Source organism: Hypomesus nipponensis, chromosome 22 (assembly GCF_054491055.1).
Source record: "Hypomesus nipponensis isolate SF chromosome 22, ASM5449105v1, whole genome shotgun sequence".
Taxonomy (NCBI): Eukaryota; Metazoa; Chordata; class Actinopteri; order Osmeriformes; family Osmeridae; genus Hypomesus; species Hypomesus nipponensis.
In genome coordinates this window covers 18,271,717-18,295,175 of record NC_140382.1, presented here as the reverse complement: position 1 = coordinate 18,295,175, position 23,459 = coordinate 18,271,717, and the positions used below count along the sequence as shown (strand labels likewise).

At 48.4% G+C, this 23,459-nt stretch overlaps 2 protein-coding genes across 7 annotated transcripts; one reads left to right on the top strand and one right to left on the bottom strand.

Annotated features, from left to right (window-relative positions):
• The first annotated feature begins 1,155 nt into the window (after positions 1–1,155).
• Positions 1,156–15,402, top strand: gne (glucosamine (UDP-N-acetyl)-2-epimerase/N-acetylmannosamine kinase). 4 transcript variants are annotated; one of them, XM_084687409.1, is made up of 15 exons: positions 1,156–1,290; positions 5,629–5,775; positions 6,436–6,662; positions 7,590–7,836; positions 8,291–8,498; positions 8,804–8,956; positions 9,044–9,256; positions 10,156–10,243; positions 11,193–11,403; positions 11,554–11,683; positions 12,200–12,421; positions 12,922–13,104; positions 13,353–13,469; positions 13,803–13,954; positions 14,292–15,402. In XM_084687409.1, exons 3-15 carry the CDS (start codon positions 6,454–6,456, stop codon positions 14,373–14,375), a joined length of 2,217 nt encoding a protein of 738 aa, XP_084543535.1. In that variant the 5' UTR covers positions 1,156–1,290; positions 5,629–5,775; positions 6,436–6,453; the 3' UTR covers positions 14,376–15,402. The 4 variants fall into 4 exon arrangements, with proteins under 4 accessions (XP_084543535.1, XP_084543534.1, XP_084543532.1 ...); XM_084687408.1 differs by lacking the exon at positions 5,629–5,775; XM_084687406.1 differs by lacking the exons at positions 1,156–1,290; positions 5,629–5,775 and adding an exon at positions 3,545–3,652.
• A 496-nt stretch (positions 15,403–15,898) lies between these two features.
• Positions 15,899–23,442, bottom strand: clta (clathrin, light chain A). Of its 3 annotated transcripts, XM_084687509.1 has the most exons (7): positions 23,124–23,442; positions 22,257–22,285; positions 22,021–22,138; positions 21,550–21,661; positions 20,721–20,774; positions 18,662–18,697; positions 15,899–16,984 (listed from the first exon to the last, which is right to left on the bottom strand). In XM_084687509.1, exons 1-7 carry the CDS (start codon positions 23,308–23,310, stop codon positions 16,813–16,815), a joined length of 708 nt encoding a protein of 235 aa, XP_084543635.1. In that variant the 5' UTR covers positions 23,311–23,442; the 3' UTR covers positions 15,899–16,812. The 3 variants fall into 3 exon arrangements, with proteins under 3 accessions (XP_084543635.1, XP_084543633.1, XP_084543634.1); XM_084687507.1 differs by lacking the exon at positions 18,662–18,697 and having other exon boundaries at positions 23,124–23,441; XM_084687508.1 differs by lacking the exons at positions 18,662–18,697; positions 20,721–20,774 and having other exon boundaries at positions 23,124–23,437.
• Positions 23,443–23,459: the final 17 nt, after the last annotated feature.

Genomic DNA, 23,459 nt, shown 5'->3' with positions numbered 1-23,459 from the left:
CAGGGAGAAGGAGAGGGAGAGGGAGAGAGAGAGGGAGAGGGAGAGGGAGAGGGAGAGGGAGAGGGAGAGGGAGAGGGAGAGGGAGAGGGAGAGGGAGAGGGAGAGGGAGAGGGAGAGGGAGAGGGAGGCAGAGAGAGGGAGCAAGAGAGAGGGAAGGAGGAGTATGGGAGAGAGAGGGAGTGAGGGAGAGGGGCAGGGAGAGGGAGGGAGGAGTATGGGAGACAGAGGGAGAGGAAGAGAGAGAGGGGGAGGGAGGAGTATGAGAGAGAGAGGGAGCGAGGGAGACGGGCAGGGAGAGGGAGGGAGGAGTATGGGAGAGAGGGTGGGAGCGACGGAGAGAGGGCAGGGGGAGAGAATATGGAGAAAGGATGGAGAGAGAGATAGAGAGAAGTGGAGCAGGGGATGAGATGTGGGGATGAGTGGGAGAGAAAGGACAGGAGAGGGGAATGAAAGACAGAGATGTGGGAGGAGTAAAAGAACGAGAGAGAGGGGTTAGAAGATAGCGAGCAAGGAAGGACTGAGAGATGGTATGAATCAAAAAGAGAGTGAGGGGGTGGGGATGAGAGAGGAGAAAAGAAAAAAGGGGGGGGAGAAGAAAAGGTGATAAAAGAAGGGATAGAAAGAGATGAAAGGGGGGTGATAGAAGAGTATGGGATGGAGCTCTGTGCAGTAGATGCATCTGGCGATGCGTCATTTTCAAGAGGAAAGTGGAGAAAAAAATGAAGAGCGTTAAGACAGTCCATAATCGAATTTATGGAGTAATTAAACTTAACGTATAGTTTTCGAATTAATCACTTACTTCCTGACATGTTATTAATTGTTCCATTTAATGATATGGCGTAAGAGATGACGTCAGCAAATTATGTGGATTTGGAAATTGTTTTGCGTAGACTCCCCGTAGCTTACATCAAACCCACGTGATCCATTTATCATCACGGTGGTCCACCCTGTTTGAGTTAATAATTTTCTTAAATAGCAAACTTTTTTTTATGAATATGTCCAGGATATGTGATCAATGAAAATGGTTTATTGTGGCAGCCTATTCCTGTACGTTCTAGTGCGGCTAAAGTTAGTGCTAGACCAGTTAGCACTATGTTAACACGGGGCAAACGTGGTTGGATGATTGGCTGGCTGCATCTGAGCTTGCAAGCCACATCCGTTCTCCACGTATCCTAGTCTACAGTGTGGCCGGAGGCTACTCAGAAACGTTACACGAAAGCAAGTTGCACTCTAGGACCATATCGAAACACAATGCATTAGATGAAGAGGATCCTCTTTGAATAGTCCAAGGTAGAAGGATTACTATTATTGTCGTTTAGAAGGCATGACGAGCTGCCAGCATTGTCTATCTAGCAGCAAGTGCTAGCTAACTTTTTTAGCAAAGCTAGCTAACCGTAAATCTAACCACATTAGTAGAGCTAGCTCGAGTAGGATTCTGTAAAACAACTTTTCAGTAGAAGTGGGGTAATATCTTACTGCGGATGATGTAGCTAGGTATCTATTTCCCTGTTCTAAAAGATGTATCGGCGAGGTTATGAAATGTCATTAAATCCCCGACTTTTGTTAACTTAATGTTGCGGTTGCGTCAAACATTTAATTGTGTCAACGCGTCAAGCGAAAGCACCTAATAAAACTTGTTTAGGCAAACTAGTAGCGAACTTTTCCCGTGTTTCTTGCTAGCCCAGCGGAGCCTGATATTACAAGTTTAGCTGGTGGCACTAGCATTTTGTGGGTAGCCAAGGCTTTCTGAGCAACGTAGAACTAATGAGTACAATTGTATTTATCTGCTTTATTTTAGTAAGGTGAACGACTGGTTACCTAATGTGTAGGGTAGTGCTAGCTTTTTATTTTTATTTATTTTGTATGTGGAGTGCTACTAGCTAGCTGGCCCACATCCTCGTCACTGACGTCAGTCATCAAACTAATTAAACCCGCAACCAATGTTAGTTATGTGTAAACATTTTATTTTGCTGTCTGTGCAAAAATATGTAATTACATATTTGCTTTATCGTTTTACATGAACGAGTGGAACAAGTCGATAGGGGTTTACAGTATTACAGTGCTTGTCACGCAGCCGTTGGATGCTCGCTGTTACTCAATTTTTGTGTTGCGCATACTGCGTGATGTGCTTAATCAATACGTTGGCAAATGAATCAGTCTGTGGGGTTTGATTGTACATTATGCGCTACCTGTACAGTAAACGGTTATACCGGTGTTGTGGGTGTATTAGTGAAAGAGGGGCTTTTTTTCTCTTAAGTACAAAACTAGCAGCAGTTGACTTTCTCAGTAGATGGCGCAATTTCACCACGTTGTATCTGGTGCATTGACATAGCTGTGTGATATTTAGTCTAGGGGAGTGTCCAGACTAGATTTCACATGATATTTAGTCTAGGGGAGTGTCCAGACTAGATTTCACACATCCATGTAATGTAAAAACAAGGGTGAGATTTTGTAACCCCCCCCACGTGCAGGACAGGGGGTCTCTGAGGCCCAGGGTTGAAGACCTCTGGTCTAAATCAAACATAAAAGCAACCAACTGTCTAAAGCCCTCATATACTGCTATAGACTAATATAGACTCTTTGCTCATGTCATGAGTAGCCAGCCCCATAAAAGCACAATGTAAACACGATTTTTCATGAACTTTTTAGTTTCACTCAGTGCAGTGGTTGGCAGTTTAACAATCATGTTCTTGTTACACATTATCCCCCCTCTTCTTTTCAGTTCTTCAGCTTGTTCTGGAAACCATAGGCTGGCGGTATTTTAGCTCTGACCCGCAGGCAACCTGAACTGGTTAATAATTAGCTAGTTCCAGACTGAAGTATGCAGTAAATCCAGGCGTGGGTAGATTAGAAGAAGACCAGGTGCTACCTGACTTGCCAGATGATTTGTTACACTGAACCATCTGAAGTCACCTTTGGAAACTGAAAAGGGGCAGTCACTTTCGAAAAATACCATTGCAGGGGATTGGATGAACCAAGTGTCTATGGGCTAACTTCAACCACCAGTAGCTGCTAGTAGTTGCTCGTAGGACATTGATTGTCTGTAAACTTGGCATCCTGTGGTCACAAGGATAACAACTTTGAATTACATGTCTCCTTTCTCACACCCAAGGATGCTTTGCAAAGGAATATAGAATAGGAAAATACACGTCTCGACCTCTCTGTGTTCTCCGTTTTCCCTAGTCTGAATTGATTCTCTTAATTTAGCCTTTTGTAGCCTCTATCTGCTGTCTGACTGGGCGCTCTGAGCCAGGACTGACTTACTGTTGGCCTCGGGTACCTTCCGTGAGCAGGGTTTGCGTCCTCTGCAGAGATTGGATCTAGAACATAGGATGTGGGATGCTGTCTAGCGGAAGCAACACACAGTTTCCCCCTCCTCAGCCAATGAGAAAACCCCATACAAATGAGGTGGGTGGAGCTCCCCCCCCCCCCCCCTCCTTCTCTGGGTTTGGCCGCTTTGTCGAAAAGGCCCCTGTATTCTGATCAGACGACCTACTTGATGCTTTGTAGAGAGAGAGAGGGAGAGGGAGAGAGAGAGAGAGAGAGAGAGAGAGAGAGAGAGAGAGAGAGAGAGAGGGGGATTTGACAAGAGTGCCTTCGAAGGAGTGTGTGATGAAAGATGCAGCCAGGGCCTGTAGGCAGAAACCCTCATGTGAGTCCGATGGACGTTTCTCCTTTGTTATTCTTCTTCTGTCTTTTCCCCCTCCTCCTCCTCCTCTCCCCCCCTCCTCTCCTTCTCCTCCTTCTCTCACATGTTTCCTCCCTGCCCCCATAGCGCTGAGCCTGCTGCTTTTGCTGCTGTGAGTGAGTCTTGTGACGCTTCATTGGAAACCTAGCCTCTCTGTGTGTGTGTGTTTCAGAGATAGTAAAAGGGGGTTTAAATTGACGTATGCCTTGTGTAGATTAATAGCACGCGTGTGCTGTGGGCGTGTCTGGGGATATACAGTTATAACGATTCTGTGTTTCTCAGAAGGGTTTCATCATCTGGTGAATCATGTGATGGAAATGCTTGTCTGCAAAGGGTTAGCTTAGCAAGCAGCCAGACTAGCATAGGAAACATAAGGCATGTGAAAGGAGATGTGTGTGTGTGTGTGTGTGTGTGTGTGCTGTAAAGGCATGAGTGTGTGCAAGAGATAGAGATATGGAGTGTGTGTGTGTGTGTGGGGGAAAGAGAGAGAATGTTTAAGAGGAGACAGGATGGGCGGGGGTGGGGTCTGAGGATGAATGCATGGCCTTGTGCCAATCTGTAAAACAAAGCCAAATACTTGAGAATGTCCTGTTGCTCTATTCCTCAGACTCTAGTCTGAACAGTGTATGATAAAACAAGGGCCTTCCCTCCATGTTGTGTGTTGCTTGCCTAATTGTCTCCCCACTCCACTGTGGAATCTGGGGGTGGGGGCGGTGAATTAGGATCTCTGTCTCTGTGTGCGTTAGGCCCGTTGGGGCACTTGTGGAAGCTCTTTATCCGCTGGTCTGTGCTGAAACCCTGCTTACAGCTGAAATAAGTGGCCCCTCAGAGCAGGCTGAAACACCTGCACCCAAGGGTCAGGATGACAGAGAGAAGGAACAACAGATAATCTGTTAGCCAAAATAAACGAGGGCCTGGATTAGACACGGTGAACTACGGCCCAGTCTGCAGGGATCTCCCCCATGGGACGTGGGCATGTGATCGTGTTGTCCATGTCTCCTATTGGACCAGTGGACTTGTCCTGTGTGTGTTTTGTCGGTCAGGATCTGGTGTTGTCTCAACCAGGACGGTTTGGACCGGCTCCTCCCAGGTCAATATTTGGTTACACCTCAGGCTGCTCTGGTACACGTAGGCCTGGGGCGGAGGCTAGGGGTGGAGGCTGGGTATGGTGAGGGGAGGAGATGGAGGCTGGGAGGTGGAAGCTAGGGGTGGAGTCTAGGGTTGGAGAAGGGGGGAGCTGGAGGCTGGGGGTGGAGGCTGGGAGGTTTTGGATGGAGAGTGGGGAGGTGGAGGCTGGGAGGTGGAAGCTGGGGATGGAGGCTGGGGATGGAGGCTGGGGGAGCTGGAGGCTGGGGTAAGAGGCTGGGGGAGCTGTGTCTGTGATCCTGGAGACAGGCATGAGTCTTTATAACCATGTGGTCTCCTGAGACTGATCTTTGTCTTGCATCAGTTTGTTCCACAAGGCCAGGAATGTTCCAGATGCCGTGTGGCAAACAGGGAATCATCGGGTCTTCCAGGGCTGTGTGTGTAGTGTTGACAGGGTAACAGTTGATTTCTGTCTGCCTGTGAAGTGAAACCCAGCTAGTTACACCTTCTGTTCTCATTTCCTGTTGGGGTGGTGGCTGTGTTCTTGCATAGGAGGGGTACTAAGACAAATACAGTGTTGTGACTCCCCCCCTCCCCCCTCCCCCCCTCCCCCCTCCCCCCCTCCCCCCTCCCCCCTCCCTCCCTCCCTCCCTCCCTCCCTCCCTCCCTCCCCTCCCTCCCTCCCTCCCTCCCTCCCTCCCTCCCTCCCTCCCTCCCTCCCTCCCTCCCTCCCTCCCTCCCTCCCTCCCTCCCTCCCTCCCTCCCTCCCTCCCTCCCTCCCTCCCTCCCTCCCTCCCTCCCTCCCTCCCTCCCTCCCTCCCTCCCTCCCTCCCTTGTGAAATCACTCTGAACAGGCACTAGAAGCATGCAGCCTCATGGCCCTCCCTCATTGGCTTTTACCTCAGCAGCCAATGGCAGTGAAGAGAATCATCTCAGACTTTGCCCTCTCTTGAGCGAGGAGGGAACAGCGCTCACTTGGACTGTAGAGGACACAGTTGACAGTTAGTTTCAAATTCTATTTACAGACCTGTTTGTATTCGACCCTGGTGGTGTGTGATTGTCTTGTGTTGTCATGACACAGCATCAACAAAACAGGCAAGCTCAGGTGAGTATGAAGGGAGGGAGGAAAGGGAGGAAAGGGAGATAGTAGACTGAAAGGAGGGATTATGGAAAGAGAGAACAGGGAAAGAGAGAAGGGGATGAGGCTGGGGGAGGGAGAGGGAACGAGGGGGCGGGGTGATGGAGGGAGTGGGGGGGTAGAGGGAGTGGGGGGGGGGGGGGGTAGAGGGAGTGTGGGGGGTGGAGGGAATGGGGGGGGTGGAGGGAGTGGGGGGAGACTTTTGGAATGGCAGCCGAGTTATGGCCTTGGGGTTTCTTGTCTGACGTGGAGGAGACTGAGCGATGTGGAGTCTGGGTGTGGCTGGAGGAGACTGAGCGATGTGGAGTCTGGGTGTGGTTGGAGGAGCGTTGAAGCTGTAACATTGCCATTTGGTTTCTTTAGTCGCACTCAAGTTTCACAACTCTGACAGGCCAAAACCAAACAATAGTCACTGAACTCTCCCTCTTCTCCTTCTCTCTCTCCATCTCCTTCCCTCTCCCCCATCCGTTCCCTCCTCCTTCCATCCCCCTCCCATCTCCTCCCCTCCCCCCGTCTCCTCCAGGAGCTGTACTACCTGAGGATGAAGAGGAGAAGAGAGCGGACGGAGCGGGGGTCGGAGGAGGGGTGCCCGGCCCCCCAGGGGAAGCGTCGTCTGCGGGTGTGCGTGGCCACCTGCAACCGGGCCGACTACTCCAAGCTGGCGCCCATCATGTTCGGGATCAAGGCCCAGCCCGATGAGTTCGACCTGGAGGTGGTGGTCCTGGGCTCGCACCTCATCGACGACTACGGGTAAGCCGGCTCGTGTTAGCCCGAGCGGGCTCAAGGCTCTGGTTGAGGTTGTGGAGGTCAAAGCTGTTGTGGGTGATGGTGTGTGTGTTTGTGTGTGTGTGTGTGTGTGTGGGGGGGGGGGGGGGGGAGGGATTCCTCCAGGAGATACCAAGGCTGTAATTGGCTGAGCCAGGGAGTCAGCCCACACATAGCAGGGCTGGTGAGTAATTACAAACATCCCACAAAGGACAGGTCTTGCCTGCTCTTTCACAGGATGTTGTGTCTGGAAACCTTGTATTCGTTCAGCAGACACTTTCACCCAAAGCAATGCACCAACAGTGCTTATAGACAGCACAGCAACAGATACATCAGAAGGGCAACATTAAATGTTTGTCGCGACTAGGGCTGCAACTAACGATTATTTTAATAATCGATATATTTTTCGATTAATCGATGAATCGGATAAAAAAACTAAACAAAAAAGCATTAATTTCCAACCCTTTATTCAAAAACAGAACTGACAGTGCAAATTCACAGTGCAAAAGATCTTCAGAATGTGCGAACGCTTGCGATTGGTTATGGCAAATGAGAGTGGCTCTGGGCGGATCCAATAGTTTTAAACTTCAACAGAGGACCCGCCTTCAAGAAAGTTAACGTTTGTCAATGGAGAGATCCCAGACCCTCTGTACAAATGAAATGTACGAGGGTCTGGTTAGGACCAGGCTACCTCCGATCCGCCCTCAACTTAACTTTTTGTTTTACTCAAACATGTCCGCGACATATTGAGTGTCCTAATAATTGCGCGACACAACAAATTGATAATGAAATGTTGCCAACGCTTTTAATAATCGATTTTAATCGATTTAATCTATTCGTTGTTGCAGCCTTAGTCGAGACTGATCACCTGACTCCGGAACTCTCCTCCTCCTCCCCCCCCCGGTTTCCCAGCAACACGTTCCGCATGATCGAGCAGGACGACTTCGACATCGGCTCCAAGCTGCACACCATCGTGCGCGGCGAGGACGAGGCGGCCATGGTGGAGTCGGTGGGGCTGGCCCTGGTCAAGCTGCCTGACGTGCTGCACAGGCTCCGCCCAGACGTGCTGGTCGTCCATGGCGACCGCTTCGACGCCCTGGCACTGGCGACGGCCGCCGCGCTGATGAACATCCGCATCCTGCACCTGGAGGGAGGAGAGGTGAGGAGGAGGGGGTGAGGAGTTGAGGGGGTGAGGTGAGGGGGGGGGGAAGAGGTGAGGAGGGGTGGGGATGAGGGGGAGGAGGAAAGAGGGGGAGGAGGGGAGTGGGTGATGGGAGGGGGAGGGGGAAGAGGAAGAGAGGGGGAGGAGGGGTCAGGGGGAGGGGGGTGAGGAGGGGGAGGAGGAAGAGAGGGGGAGGAGGGGTCAGGGGGAGGGGGGTGAGGAGGGGGAGGAGGAAGAGAGGGGGAGGAGGGGTGGAGGGGGTTGGAGGAGGGTGAGAAGGGCAAACTTAAGAGAAAGGGAATGGGTGAGGGAGTAGACTGCAAAAGGGAGAGAAAGGAGAAAGAGGAGAAGAGAAGAGAATGGAGATGAAAGAGGAGAGAGATGAGAGAGCTATAGTGTTGTTGTTTCCCTGATGGATCATCACCCCGTCCCCCCGTCCCCCCCCGTCCAGGTGAGCGGGACCATCGACGACTTGATCCGACACGCCATCTCCAAGCTGGCCCACTACCACGCCTGCTGCACGCGCAGCGCAGAGCAGCACCTCATCGCCATGTGCGAGGACCACACTCGCATCCTATTGGCCGGCTGCCCGTCCTATGACAAGCTGCTGGCCGCCCACCAGCGGGACGACTACATGGACATCATCAAGACCTGGCTGGGTGAGAGAGAGAGGGAGAGAGGGAGAGAGGGGGAGAGGGGGAGAGGGGGAGGGGGAGGGGGAGGGGGAGGGGGAGGGGGAGGGGAGGGAGGGAGGGAGGGAGGGAGGGAGGGAGGAGGGGAGGGAGGGAGGGAGGGAGGGAGGGAGGGAGGGAGGGAGGGAGGGAGGGAGGGAGGGAGGGAGGGAGGGAGGGAGGGAGGGAGGGAGGGAGGGAGGGAGAGGGAGGAAGAGGGAGAGGGGTGTGTTCAATTCTATTAATTTCATGTCTGTTTCTGACATTGGTGGCGTTGTTGATGTCATCGCTAGGGGACGGAGTGAAGGATCAGGACTACATAGTGGCGCTGCAGCACCCGGTCACCACTGACATCAAGAACTCTGTCAAGATCTACGAGCTCACACTGGACGCTCTCATCTCCTTCAACAAACGCACCCTGATCCTGTTCCCCAACATAGACGCTGGTCAGTCTGCCTGTCTGCCTGGAAGTCTGTCTGTTTGCCTGCCTGGAACCTTCCACCTATCACTTCCTGTTTCCTGTACGCCAACAGGCAGTAAGGAGATGGTCCGCGTGATGAGGAAGAAAGGGATCGAGCAGCACCCCAACTTCCGGGCGGTGAAACACGTGCCGTTCGAGCAGTTCATCCAGCTGGTGTCTCATGCCGGCTGCATGATCGGGAACAGCAGCTGTGGGGTCAGAGAGGCTGGGGCCTTCGGGACGCCCGTCATCAACCTGGGAACCAGACAGACCGGCAGGGAGACAGGTGAGAGACAGACAGGTAGAGAGAGAGAGAAAGAGACAGGTGAGAGACAGACAGAGAGAGAATAGTGACAGACATACAGATATAGACAGACAAGTGAGAGACAGACAGGTAGAGAGAGAGACAGGTGAGAGACAGAATCAGAATCAAAATCAGAGAATTTGCACAGACAAGGAATTTGCTTTGGCAGGAAGGTGCATACATATAGTAATCTTAAAAAAAAATTATATGAGGTCTAACTATACTTAGGGTACATAAACTAGCAATAATACATGGATTTAGAATTAAAATAAAATATACAATAAAATATCAAATAAAATCTAAGTTGCTGTAATTTACAAGGTGAAAATACAAAAAAATACAAATATTACAAAATAAACAAATGGTACAAGAGATACAATTGTGGAATGCAGTGCAAAATGTGTTTAAGACATTAAAGTCATCGAAGTCATTGTGAACCCTTGGCCTTGTTGAAGAGGCCAACAGCGGATGGGAAGAAACTGTTTTTGTGGCGTGAGGTTTTGGTCCTGATGGACCGCAGCCTTCTGCAGGAGGGGAGTGACTGGAACAGGGAGTGTCCAAGGTGGGAGGAGTCGGCCACAATCTTCCTCGCTCGCCTCAGGGTCCTCGAGGTGTGCAGGTCCTCGAGGGAAGGCAGATCGCAGCCGCTCAGACAGGTAATTGTCAGAGAGTCAGAGGGGCAGGTGAGACAGAATTTCGGCCGACAGGTTCGGACAAACAGGTTCAGACAGACAGGAGAGAGACAGACAGGTGAGAGACAGACACAGGCAGGGAGACAGGTGAGTGACAGATGCAGAAAGACAGGTAGGCTAATGATCAAACCAGCGGACGCACCAACAGTTTTGTCTATCTGCTAAAACTGTGGTGTTCTCCCCTGTTAGGTGAGAACGTTCTCCACGTGAGAGACGCAGACACACAGAATAAGATCTTCCACGCCCTGGAGCTGCAGTTTGGCAAGCGCTACCCCTGGTGAGAAGCTATTAACTACATCTTGATCCATTTAGCAAATGTATAAATAGTGCTAAAAGACAATACAGCAGAATAACCATAATCTAAGTGAGCCCTATGACTGTGCCATAGTCATAGTAACAGAATGGTCTGTACCAGGCTCAGCGCAATGTAACTACATCTCAGCTACCAGGCAACAAGAAAAAGCATCTCAACCGCAACAGTGCGTAGTTCTACATTTACATGTAGTCATTTAGCAGACGCTCTTATCCAGAGCAACTTACAGTCAGTACAGGGACATTCCCCCGTGGCAAGAAGGGTGAAGTGACTTGCCCAAGGACACAACGTCATTTGGCACGGCCGGAGATCCGGCAACCTTCTGATTACAAGCCCGATTCCCTAACCGCTCAGCCACCTGACTCCCAACAGCGTGTCAGTTCAAGTCAAGGTGCGGTCTGTATTTACTAGCCGTAGCTTCCTGAGTCTGGTCTAGGTTCAACAGAGCGGTAATGAACACACTGTTGAGTCTTCTTGAGTTCCAGTCACATGTCACAGAAATGCACCATCTCCCACTCTGTTTAGTCTCTAACTGAGAGGCTCTGCCTTCTCTCTCTCCCCCTCTTTCCTCCTCTCCTTTTTTCTCCCATCGTCTCCCTCTCTCTCCCCCCTCTCTCTCCTCTCCCCCCTCTCCCTCCTCTCCCTCTTTCTCTCCCCCCTCCTCTCTCTCCTCTCCCCCTTTCTCCCTCCTCTCCCTCTTTCTCTCCCCCTTCCTCTCTCCCCCTTCTACCCCCCTCCTCTCTCTCCTCTCCCCCCTCCTCTCCCTCTCTTTTCTCCCCCCTCCTCCCCCCTCCTCTCCCTCTTTCTCTCCCCCCCCCCTCCTCTCCCTCTCTTTCTCTCCTCCCCTCCTCTCCCTCTCTTTCTCTCCCCCCCTCTCTCCCCCTCCTCTCCCCCCCTCCTCTCCCCCCCTCAGTTCTAAGATCTATGGCGATGGGAACGCTGTGCCTCGGATCCTGAAGTTCCTCCAGGCCATCGACCTGGACGAGCCCCTCCAGAAGACCTTCTGTTTCCCCCCAGTGAAAGAGTGCTTCTCCCAGGACATCGACCACATCCTGGAGACCCAGAGCGCCCTGGCCGTGGACCTGGGGGGCACCAACCTCAGGGTGGCCATCATCTGCATGAGGGTGAGACACACACACAGACACACACTTTTCTCTCACTTTTCTCTCACCGATCTCTCTTTCTGACACACCTTTCTCTGTGTGTCTGTGTGTGTGTGTGTGTGTCTGTCTGTCTGTGTGTGTGTGTCTGTCTGTGTCTCTGTGTGTGTCCAGGGTAAGGTGCTAAGGAAGTACACTCAGCCCAACCCAAAGATGTTTGAGACTAGGATCGAGCTGATCTTGAAGATGTGTGCTGACGCGCTGTGCGACGCTGTCAAACTCAACTGCAGGATCCTGGGTGTGGGTGAGCCACCTGAGCTCTCTCTCTGCCTCTTTCCCTCCTCCCTCCTTCAGTCATTCTAATAGGGCCAGTATATGATAGGAAATATCATTAAATATACATATATATCATATATATCATATTTTATAATACTTGATATGATAATACTAACTTGAGGATAATAATAATAATAATACAAAAATACAAATATATAATCCCCCCCTTCCCAGAAGTGTCCACAGGTGGCATGTATGTATATCATACATTTGATATATTAAAACACTTAAAAACAAAAATAAAAAACTATAATAATATAACAAGGGAGTCAGGTGGCTGAGCGGTTAGGGAATTGGGCTAGTAATCTGAAGGTTGCCGGTTCGATTCCCGGCCGTGCAAAATGACGTTGTGTCCTTGGGCAAGGCACTTCACCCTACTTGCCTCGGGGGAATGTCCCTGTACTTACCGTAAGTCGCTCTGGATAAGAGCGTCTGCCAAATGACTAAATGTAAATAATAATATACCCGCATCCTGTCATCCCAGGAGTGTCCACAGGGGGGCGTGTGAACCCCCAGGAGGGGGTGATCCTCCACTCCACCAAGCTCATCCAGCAGTGGTCGTCTGTGGACCTGCGCACGCCCCTGTCCGACGCCCTGCGCCTTCCCGTCTGGGTCGACAACGACGGCAACTGCGCCGCGCTCGCCGAGAGGAAGTTTGGCCACGGGAAGGGCGTGGAGAACTTTGTCACGGTCATCACCGGCACTGGTAAGCACGCCGAGGTTTACCGGGAGGTGAGGGTTCAGCTCTGTTCTGTTGTGCTCGGAACCCCGGTAGCTCACTGATAAGTGTGTGTACCTTGGGTTTGTATCCCGCATTGGCCCTTTGCTGCATGTCTCCCCCCCCCTCTCTCTCCCCCTGCCTCCCCTTGTCATAACACTGTCCATTAAAGCATCAAAAATATTTTGGAATTATTGAGCTCTACTTTGTTTCACTGTGCTCTGTCAGTAGGGTAGGGTCATCTGTTAGTGTTAACCCCAACCTGTGCCCGTGTGCATTTTACAGTTACATTTAGTCATTTAGCAGACACTCTTATCCAGAGCGTCTTACAGTAAGTACAGGGACCTTCCCCCCCGAGGCAAGTAGGGTGAAGTGCCTTGCCCAAGGACACAACGTCATTCGGCACGACCGGGAACCGATCCGGCAACCTTCAGATTACCAGCCCGATTCCCTCACCTCACGGTTCAGCCACCTGACTGTGCGTGCAGGTATAGGAGGAGGCATCGTGCAGCATAACGAGCTGGTGCACGGCAGCAGCTTCTGCGCGGCGGAGCTGGGCCACATCATGGTGTCTCTGGACGGGCCGGAGTGCAGCTGCGGCAGCCGGGGCTGCATCGAGGCCTACGCCTCCGGCATGGCTCTGCAGCGCGAGGCCAAGAGGCTGCATGACGGTACACTGGCCCTGGGGAGGGCGGCTTTAGTGTGGGTGGGTGGGTGTGGAGATGTGTGTGTGTGTGTGTATGTTTATATGGTAATCTATTGTTTTGTCTGTGTGAGTATCTGTATGGGGTATGTTTGGGGGGGGGTGTGTTATTGGTAATCGGATGTTTTGTCTGTGTGTATCTGTATGGGGTAGGTTTGGCGTGTATGTGTGTATGTTTATAGGGTATTGTAATGTTTGTCCTGTGATGCTTCCCAGAGGATCTCCTGAAGGTGGAGGGGATGGATCTGAAGATCGATGAGCCGGTCACAGCCGTCCACCTTATCAACGCTGCCAGGATAGGGAACTCTAAAGCAGACCAGGTCCTCAGAACAGGTGAGACTTCCTCAGGCTCGCCTCCCTCCCTCCTTCCTCCTCTCACCCCCCCATCCACACTCCTCCCCCCAGCCCCCCACCTGACTCCCTCCCTCCCATCCATCCATCCCCTCTCCTCCTCCCATCTCCCCATCCCAAATGTGATATCAGAATTAGCATGTCATGTAACAACAGTGTACACATCTCTTAAATGAATACGTGTATGTGTAAAACATTGTATGAATAAATAGTTTTAACCCTCCCATGTTCTCCCCCCTTGCCCTCTCCCCCACCCACCCTCCCTCTCCTCTCCCCCACCCACCCTCCCTTTCCCGCTCCTCTCCCCTTCCCCAGCCGGCCTGGCCCTGGGTGTGGGTATTGTGAACATCCTGCACATGGTGAACCCATCGCTGGTGATCCTGTCTGGGGTGCTGGCCAGTCACTACCAGGCCACGGTCCAGCAGATCATCTCCCAGAGGGCCCTCCCCTCCACACGCACCATCCAGGTGGGGGAGCACCACCCTGGGGTTCTCCTAGCCCTTATCTAGCGGAGACTTGCGCCGCTTTCATTGGACGTTAGTCTATACAGGTCTCGGGTGATGTAGCTTGATGCTGGTGGTGGGAGTAATTAGGGCAAGGACGTCAAGTTGCTGTTATAGCTCCATGTATTCAGCTACTATTATACATCCATCATATCACTCATTCGTGGACTAAAAGAATACATTGATTTTGTTATATTCAGCTATACGTATATTTATTTACATAGTTCACTTATACATCATTGACTTATGTTTTTGGGTGTTTGTAAAATGTACTTTATATTATTTATCTTTTATTTTCTAGGTCCTGACATCTGACCTGGCGGAGCCTGCTCTGCTGGGGGCTGCTAGCATGGTGCTGGACTACACCACACGACGTACCTACTAGGACTATAACTCCCCACACCACACAACGTACCTACTAGGACTACAATTCCCTACACCACACGACGTACCTACTAGGACTACAACTCCCTACACCACACAACGTACCTACTAGGACTACAACTCCCTACACCACACGACGTATCTGCTAGGACTACAACTCCCTACACCACACAACGTACCTACTAGGACTACAACTCCCTACACTACACGACGTACCTACTAGGACTACATCTCTCAACGCCTCACGGCGCCCTAATGCAGACCAACCATTTAAGATAGCTCAAATGTGCCTTTTACAGGTCTCCAAGTTCAAGACAGTTCTCATTAATATATTATTATCATTATTATTATTAGGAAGTGCCCACTGGCTGCGAGACCAAATTCATGTTTCTAGAAGCTGTCTTGAAATGTCTGTTGCTTGAATACAAGTCATCCAATCATTCTATTAGAACCTCAGCATGATGATGTTGTTTTGATAGCGTGGGGTGTGTAAACAGACAACGTACATAAGTGATCACAAACTGGGGGGGGGGGGTTTCTTTTGAATGTGACTGTGAATTGATCTATATTAATCAACCATTAGTGAAACCTTTACTACACTATTCAATTGACGGGGACCCTAACGATTTTTTTTTTTTTGTACTTTTGTCGCATTTCAGAATGTTGAACTTAAGAGGGGGAAAAAATCGGCTATGACTAAATTCACCATTCCTTACACTGTCTTTTTTTCTCCTTCTACCCTTTCACTCGACTCCCTCTCTCAGTGAACACTGCTGAGAGGAATGTTGACTTTCTCTCCTCCATGTCTTGCCAGCCATCTGCTTCCCTCAACTGACATGTCTTTTATTTTGACCACTTCAGGAACAGTGATTAACCTGAAGAGAGGATATTGTTAACAAATGGTATTGTAGATATCGTTGTACAGAAAATATGGTACGATGGGAGAGTTCTGTTTCTATCAAGCTTACACAAGTGGACCTGCTGTGATACAGAAAAGGTGTTCAATAAACGTTTCTGCTACGTACAAAGTTGTTCTAGATTACCCAGCTTTCCATTTCACCACACGCTAAACAGTGTAATTACACGTATTACACTGCAATTACACTATTATACATTTATGATGCTATTACACCGTTACAGTTATTATACATTTGTGATGCTATTACGCTGTTTTTACACTATTACATGTATTACGCTATAACACTTTTTACACTAATGACACATTGATTATGTTATTACACTGTTACAACACATGTGTTATGTTATTACACTGTTGTTACTCTTATTCCACTTTTCTCATGCAGTCGGTCTGGACACATGGAGTTCACCACTGACTCAAACCATCTCAAATATTCTCCTGGTTGGTATAACTATAATTATGTAGCGCCTAAATTAAGCGCCAGTAAATACCTTTTCCTCACACACAGGCATGTTAAGAGTATTGCATCTTTGTAAAGAATATTATGTTATCAGTGGTGATACGTTGCTAAGTTAACATTGATAAGACATTAGAAACTACATTAATTCAAGTTAAACTCAATCTTTATTGAAATCATTGACAATACACAGTGCCACAACATCGGCCAATGACAATTACTTAAACCATAATTTCTCCTCTTTAATGACTAAGGTTTTGTTTATATATATATATATATATAATATTGCCAGTATATGTACATAGGTACACGTATTTAGGGGTACATACACACACCATGTTATACATAGGTCACATGGATTTAATGGGGTGTTTTGATACTTGGGAAGTCTTCAAAAAGAGGTTGCTGTAAATGCATAGATCTGAAATCATCACAACGCCACAAGCTTGGCTCTATAACATGACTCAACCACACCAAACGATGAGGAAATATGGAGTTTGGTCCTTAAAAGAATACCAACAAAAATAAATCTGTATATACTTTTTTCTTCTTCTTTAATGATGGAAAACTGTAGATGGAAGGGAGGGAAGATGAGGATAGGGGAATGTTAAACCATTTACAACAATCACAGGTCCAATATTCTGGAATGAACAGCACAGAAGTTAATGGGAATGACATCTATCGCCCCGAGAGAGGTTGTAGTGTAATTCTGGGCGTTTGGGTAAAAGTTCAAAAGGTCAATGTGGAATTTGCCACCAGTCTCTTCACAACCCCTGTACAGACACACACAAAATCCTAAATAATTTCCTTCTCTTATAATATCTGATTTGACAGGACTGGATAGGTCTCTACGTTAATCACAATAATGCTGCCATGTTGCTCATAACCATTTAACCTCTTTCAGATCTATACACCTCTAAGTTGGGGCTGAGACGCTGGTCTCTGGTCTACAATAAGGGAATGTGTGGGAGGGTCTGGGGATGAAGGCTAGGGGATAGATAGAGGGACGGAGAGATGACGCAGGGCTCTCCCCTCTTTCCTCTTTCCTCTCCCCCACTCCTCTTAGCGAACGAGAGGGGACTGTTTGAGAGAGATGAGGACAGAACGCATGCGAGACACGTCCTTCGCCTGCTTGCTGGACTTGGGGTTGAAGTCGCAGAGACGAGCCACACGCTCCCATTCTGTTCCGGGGTTGTTCTCATCCAGGTCCGACACCATGGCCTCCTCCGCTGCCCTGCAATGCACGTGGAGGGAGGGAGGGAGGGGAGAGTTAGAGCAGGAGAGGAGACCAGCGGGAGATACCCAGAAAGTGACAGAGAGTGGTGGAGTGCCTCCAGCTGTAGTTCTCAGAAACATGCTGCTACTCCTGTGTTTAACAACACCAGGATCTGAACCAGGACTACACCCAGAACTAGGACTGGTTGGCCTTTTTTTCTTTTTGGGGCTGGACTTGAATGAGTGCAAGGAGGCCGGAGCCGTGGGCACCCCACGTCTACAGTATCTACAGCTTAGCGGTGGTTTTCAATCCTGGTCCTCGTACGGCCCCCTTCCCTGCGATGTTTCCCTGCTCCAACACACCTGATTCAAATGAATTTGACGTTATCAGGCTTCTGATGAACTCGATAATGAGCCATTCGGAGAATCAGGGTGTGTTGGAGCAGGGAAACATCTAGAACATGCAGGGCAGGGGGGCATGAGGACCAGGATTGAGAAAGGCTAGGCTACAGTTACATTATACCAGACCAACATGTGAGACCAACAATCATTCACAGTTTGGGCCATAACCACAACAGCTAGACAGAAAACTCTGGATACAGTAGCATGCCCCTATACCTAATCAGCGCACTGATAGCCTGCGTAAGTGCCTATGAACATATACACAAATAAATGCACAGCTTTAAAAAAATGTGAAAAGAAACAAACTGAAAATACTTGCAACGATCGTAATCATGCTTGGTTGGTTTTGGTTGGTTAAAAATCCAGTTCTTATTTTTTTTATTTTTTTTAAGAGAAGAACATTGTTTTTGATTCCAAGATCCAAATATAGGAATGGTGATATGGAATCTCTATGCTTGAACGTGAGAAAAGTGGCGTTTGATGACAAAGTGCTTTTTAACCACCAAACATCCTGCCTGCGTAGGCCAGAAAGCTGCCAAACGCTCTTCTGAGGCTGAGAAGCCATAGAAATTTAGCAAAACATAGAAAAATTCTAAAATAACAAATGACTGGCTATTATTTTGTAGGAATACAGGATATAAAGATATGAAACTTAATATAAAAAATATATTGATCGAACTTGGAAATTGTGCCTGTGTCCCTAAGATAAATGCGCTAAAAGGGTTATTCAGAGTTCTTGCTCATTTTACGTTAACAGCTAAGACAGAAACAGATTATTCCTGGAAAAGGGGGCTCACGGCGACACCTGAAATCAAACGAAACGTTAACAGAAATAAAAAAACACAAAAACAACAACAACGTGCTGACGTCACAGAAACTAAAAGGAGAACATTTTGAAATGGAGGCCTCTTGTCTGACACCCACCCACCCGGACAGCCAAACACTTTCACTGACAATCTGGTCTAGGAAACAGATATTCCCTCCCTCGAACTTGCACACATCATACACAGCAAAAATGAGGATGAGAAGCCAATGGAAGATTCACCGTCACTAAACGACTACAATATACAAAAACACAGAAGCGCACGCCACTAGAAAGTACAATTACCACACCACAAAAAGGGGACACCCAGGTTTCTAGAGAGATCTAGTTCCAAGACACATCTAGGATTCTAGAACATACTGTCTGTCTTTACCTCTACGACCACACCTGTACTGCTAATCTAAACACAGATAAATAGATGGCTAGATGTTGCAAAGGTATTTTGGGTGTACTGTCATGTTGTTACTTAACTGGTCTAGGCGGTAGCAAGGATGGTTTATATGAGTGCTTAAAGGTGCGCAGGAAAAGAAAACAGGAGAAACAGATCACACATCAGATAGAGGGAAAAAGGACGCAAAACAAGAGCTTTATGCAGATGACATAAGCCAGCATGCACTTCGCGAGAGGGAGAGATAAAGAGAATGACAGAGAGAAAGAGTAAGAGAGAAGAAAAAGACGTTTCATTCATATTTTAATTAATTGTTCTCTTCCCGTTACACCCCCCCCGGCTGCTCTAGAGGGCTTAGCAGTGCAGACCTCATCTGCAACGCCATTGGTTCTCTGGGGGAGGCAAATGAGACACAGAGGACATCCTCCTTCGGTGTTCGGACACAGCGCACAAGGACCCGAGCGATCCGAGCGCACGGTTAGCCGTCTGTAAACTTTCCCAGACTCTTTTCACACCGCCAGGCACCAGAGCTAAGGTGAGCGGTGGTCTCGACTGTGCTGCGCTGGCCTTTCCCGACAACGCACCCCGGATCTGCCAGAGAAACCGTGCATAGAACACCGTCCTTGTTTGCCGAATTGGGGCCCCGTGTTAGAAGGTGTTATCTGGACGATCCAACCACAGCACAGGGGAGTTTAGCACGATGGTGTGGAAAGAGAGGCGTTCTCCTCTCGACCCAGTGGCGCCCAATGAGAGCTGCAGCACTAAGGCGGCTAGCAAACCCACCCCAGCCCGCATTCTACACCTATAGAGCTGCGGTGCTTAGCTAGCTGGCTGCTATCAAAAAATGTCAAATGAGCAGATTTTTGAAGAATGTTTGAAGCAACTGTGCATCCATTTATGAGCTCAGCTGTCTTCATTCAAAGCAATAGAAAGAAAGAAAAAATCATGGTGGTTTGTGCTACGACTTTTAAAGTGTTTTTTTTTCCCCACAACGATGCGGTTCATAGCTGCTTCAGGAAACACTGAGAGGCTTGCACACATTACAGAACAATAGGCCAAATATAATTTCTCTCTCCCTCTCTCTCCCTGACCCCATCCACCACCCAACCTCAGGGAAGACTGGTTGTGGTTATTCTCAGACATGATGACACAGCAGAAGAGAGAGAGAGGAAGGAAGGAAACACTCTCCATCCTTTTCCATCTGCCTGTTTGGCCAACGGGTGCAGTACAGTACACTGTGAGCTAGCGAGGGGAGGGGGGGGGCAAGCTTTTTACAATTAGAATCATAACGATTCTAGAATTGGTAGACATGGATACCATTCTAGAATACAATTGGTTCTAATCCTGTGGCGCCATACTGCTGTGTAACAACGTTTGGTGCAGCTTAAGCGGGTGGCTATATAATGACGGCTTCTTTGACAGCTTGCCATGTCTAGAAGATGATACAGGCCTGTATACTGCCAAGCTGCACTGACAGCACTGCACAGTTAAAAATGGATACACGGTTACTACAAACAAACCTCCAGTCATATTTCTGCTAGCACTAGACATATGGTATGCATCAATATTAGGCCTAGGTAAACTAGTTTACTATGTATACTACTATGTACTGTAAGGCTGGTAGGGGTCATTGTTGTCATACTAGCTCCCTATGAGCAGTCCTGAACATGAAAGTAATTCAAGTACAAAAAAAGCATTTCAAAATAAGAAGTTGAAGATCTACAGACTAAAAATGGTTTGCAAATGGTGGATGAAATGGGCATGAGGATGAAAACAAAAAAAAAAGCTTCTGAAACACAGAGAAAACAACTGAATATCAAGTCAGGGACGTCTGATGGAGGAGCTGGTTGGTGCAATGACAATCTAACACACCCACTGCATGTATATCAACAACCAGTAGGTTCATATTCTCAAAAACACATGCAGTCGTGACAACAAAAAAAGCACTATAATGCAATGGATTCTTAGCACTGCAGTACTGGACAACAAAGTACGAGGAAGAAATTAAAAAAACATTCTTCTAAATTTAAACGAAGACCCAAACACAAAAGATGAAGATGTGTTAATGGTGGGACGTGTAAGATGGGAATGAAGGTGAAGACAAGGAGTGATAAAAGAAAGGATGTTAGTTTAGCGACATACACATAACCAATGAGCTCAGAGAAGGGCTGTTTGTAGAAGTCTTCGTCCAACACCCTGGGCAGCACACCAGGGTGGGGTTATCCGCAAGGAGAGCAGCGCAAAAAGCGGGAGAGAAGAGAGACAGAGGTAAAAAGGAGCATAGACGCACAGACAGATAACAGATATCACAAACAGATATGTATCAGTAAGTGTTAAAACATATTTCAATTCAGTTAACTCGGGGGTGGTTTTCACAGGAAATCACTGAATGGGGCTCAGTGTGTGAACATAATTTTCCTCAAACATCTTGAATTGACTGAATTGAAATCAAGCTGACCCCCCTCCCCCAGATAGAACATTAGACAGGGTTAGTCTGGGGATGTGCCTACAGCTTGTGCATTATTGATGACCAGCTAAGGCTGGTTTAAATTACAGAGCAGCTTCTCCTCACAATCCAATCTATGGAGGTACTGTGCAGGGGTGTAGACCCTTGATCTCCAGGCCTCTATGAGGCATTATTGCTGGGGTGTAGACCCCTGATCTCCAGGCCTCTATGAGGCACGATTGCTGGGGTGTAGACCCTTGATCTCCAGGCCTCTATGAGGCACAATTGCTGGGGTGTAGACCCCTGATCTTCAGGCTTCTGTAGTAAGTACCTACAGGAGGGTGTCTCTGGGAAGAGGGATGGAGAACCCTTTTTAACAGTATTACATCTTTTTTTTTTCACCCCACAGTCCATCTCTATAGTTAGCCATAGGTCAACCATACTACTATCCACAAATGATCAAAGGCAGACCAGTGGTCCGGATGTGTGTGTGTGTGGTGTGTGTGTGTGTGTGTGAGACTGTACCTGTTGTTGACTTTGGTCTTCTGCAGCTGCTCCTCCTGTCTGCTGTGCCACTCCTCCAGCTCCACCTGGGCCTTCTCCTTCCACTCTGTCTCCTGCTGGCGGGAGTTGGCATCTGGGGATGCAGAGGAGCAGGAGGAGGAGCACGAGGAGGAGCAGGAGGAGGACCAGGGGGAGGACCGGGGGAGGACCGGGGGAGAGATGGAGAGTGACGTCGAGAGGGACGGGGAGATGAACAGAGAGGGAGACAGAGAGAGGATGGAGAGATATTCATATATGGATAGCAGGGCACAATCTTTCCCTCTACTGTTCATAAGATTCTGTTTCTTCTTCTAGACACTGAATACAGTAGAGACCAAGAGAGCTAAAGCCTCCCCTGTGGGTGTCTGTGAGTGTCCGTCTGTGTGTGTGTGTCTGGCTCTGTACATGTGTGTGTGTGTGTGTCTGGCTCTGTATGTTTGTGTGTGTGTGTACCTAGGGCCTCCAGCCTGTCTCTCTGCTCCTCCCTCCACTTGCGCAGGCTCTCTGGTTCAGCCTGCAGACGGTCGGCACTGGAGATGGCAGCATACGCATCAGAAGGACCGTTGCTCTCCTGGTTAACACACACACACAGAGACAGACAGACAGACCCAACTGAGCATTCATGAAAGGACATGCTGATGTGAACATGGTTATCTTTTCACTGATGTTAATAACAAGACAGATATTACCTCATGGAGATCCCCATTGACAGCTCCATCTGTTGGGAGAAAGATACAAGAGTTACATATACAAGTTCAAATATTACGTGTTTGGATACAACTGGTTAACGATGAACCCTACAACACCCTAACCTGCCACAAGCACCCAATAGGGTGTCAAAATATGAAAAGGATGTGGTGATGCATTTAACACAACCGCACCCAAATTTGCTGTTTAGTCAATGGACAGATTCGGTGGCACTAGCCAACTCAACATTGGCCAATAATCTCACTTCCTGAAGACGACAGTTTCCTGAAGTTTAAAGGTCATTCATACCTAACTTGAGACTACATGATCATTTAGCGAGATGATATAGTCAATTAGCAATGTGCTATAAAAACTGACAAGTGGTCTCTAGAGACAAAATACCATTGATAAGTACAGTTGGTCAAACTCGTCAGCTGTAGCTAGTCTTACCTTTATCTAGCTAGTTACTAGCTAAAGTCTAGTTGACAAGAGTAGGGCTTAATTGTTCACTCGTCATTACAACCAAGCTTGAACATGTTCCCTTAAAATAAGACAAAAGGTCACACGCACAATCACTGGTGGTGGCTTTATAAACTATCATACGTAGACATTTAAAAAGCGAGTCGACGTAGTCTAACAAGCTGACTACAGTTAGCCTAGCTAGATATTTGACCTGGTTAGCTAGCAATGGTAGCCGCATTAGCTTAAGCTAACCCCCATTCATTCATATCGCTGACAGAAGCTGAAAGACTAGCTGACGTTACATCGTTTTTTGTGGCTAACTATAATCATCCTTATCTAGTTTCAAATTCGACAATATATGTATCATACAAAAATAACCATTATTCATGGCTTGACTTTAAATTCACCTAATACGTCCCCTGTCAGATTATTGCTAAGCGACGAAGGAACCTCTCCACCGTCCAGGATGCTGAAACCTTCGTCGTTTTCGATCCCCGCGATCTCGCTTTCTTGCTGGGCCAAGAATGCGGCAGCAGGGTCTTCTTCTGTTCCATTCCCGGCAGCGGGCGCGTTCAGCATGTCAAAATCGTCCATATTTACTAATTTTTTGGTATGATCGATTTTATATAACGTTCTCGGGACTATCTACCGTAGAGCTCAATCTATCAAGCTACCAACCCGATCAGCTCTAAAGATAAGGGGTGGAGAGTGAACGACAAACAGATAGAATAGCAAATACAGCG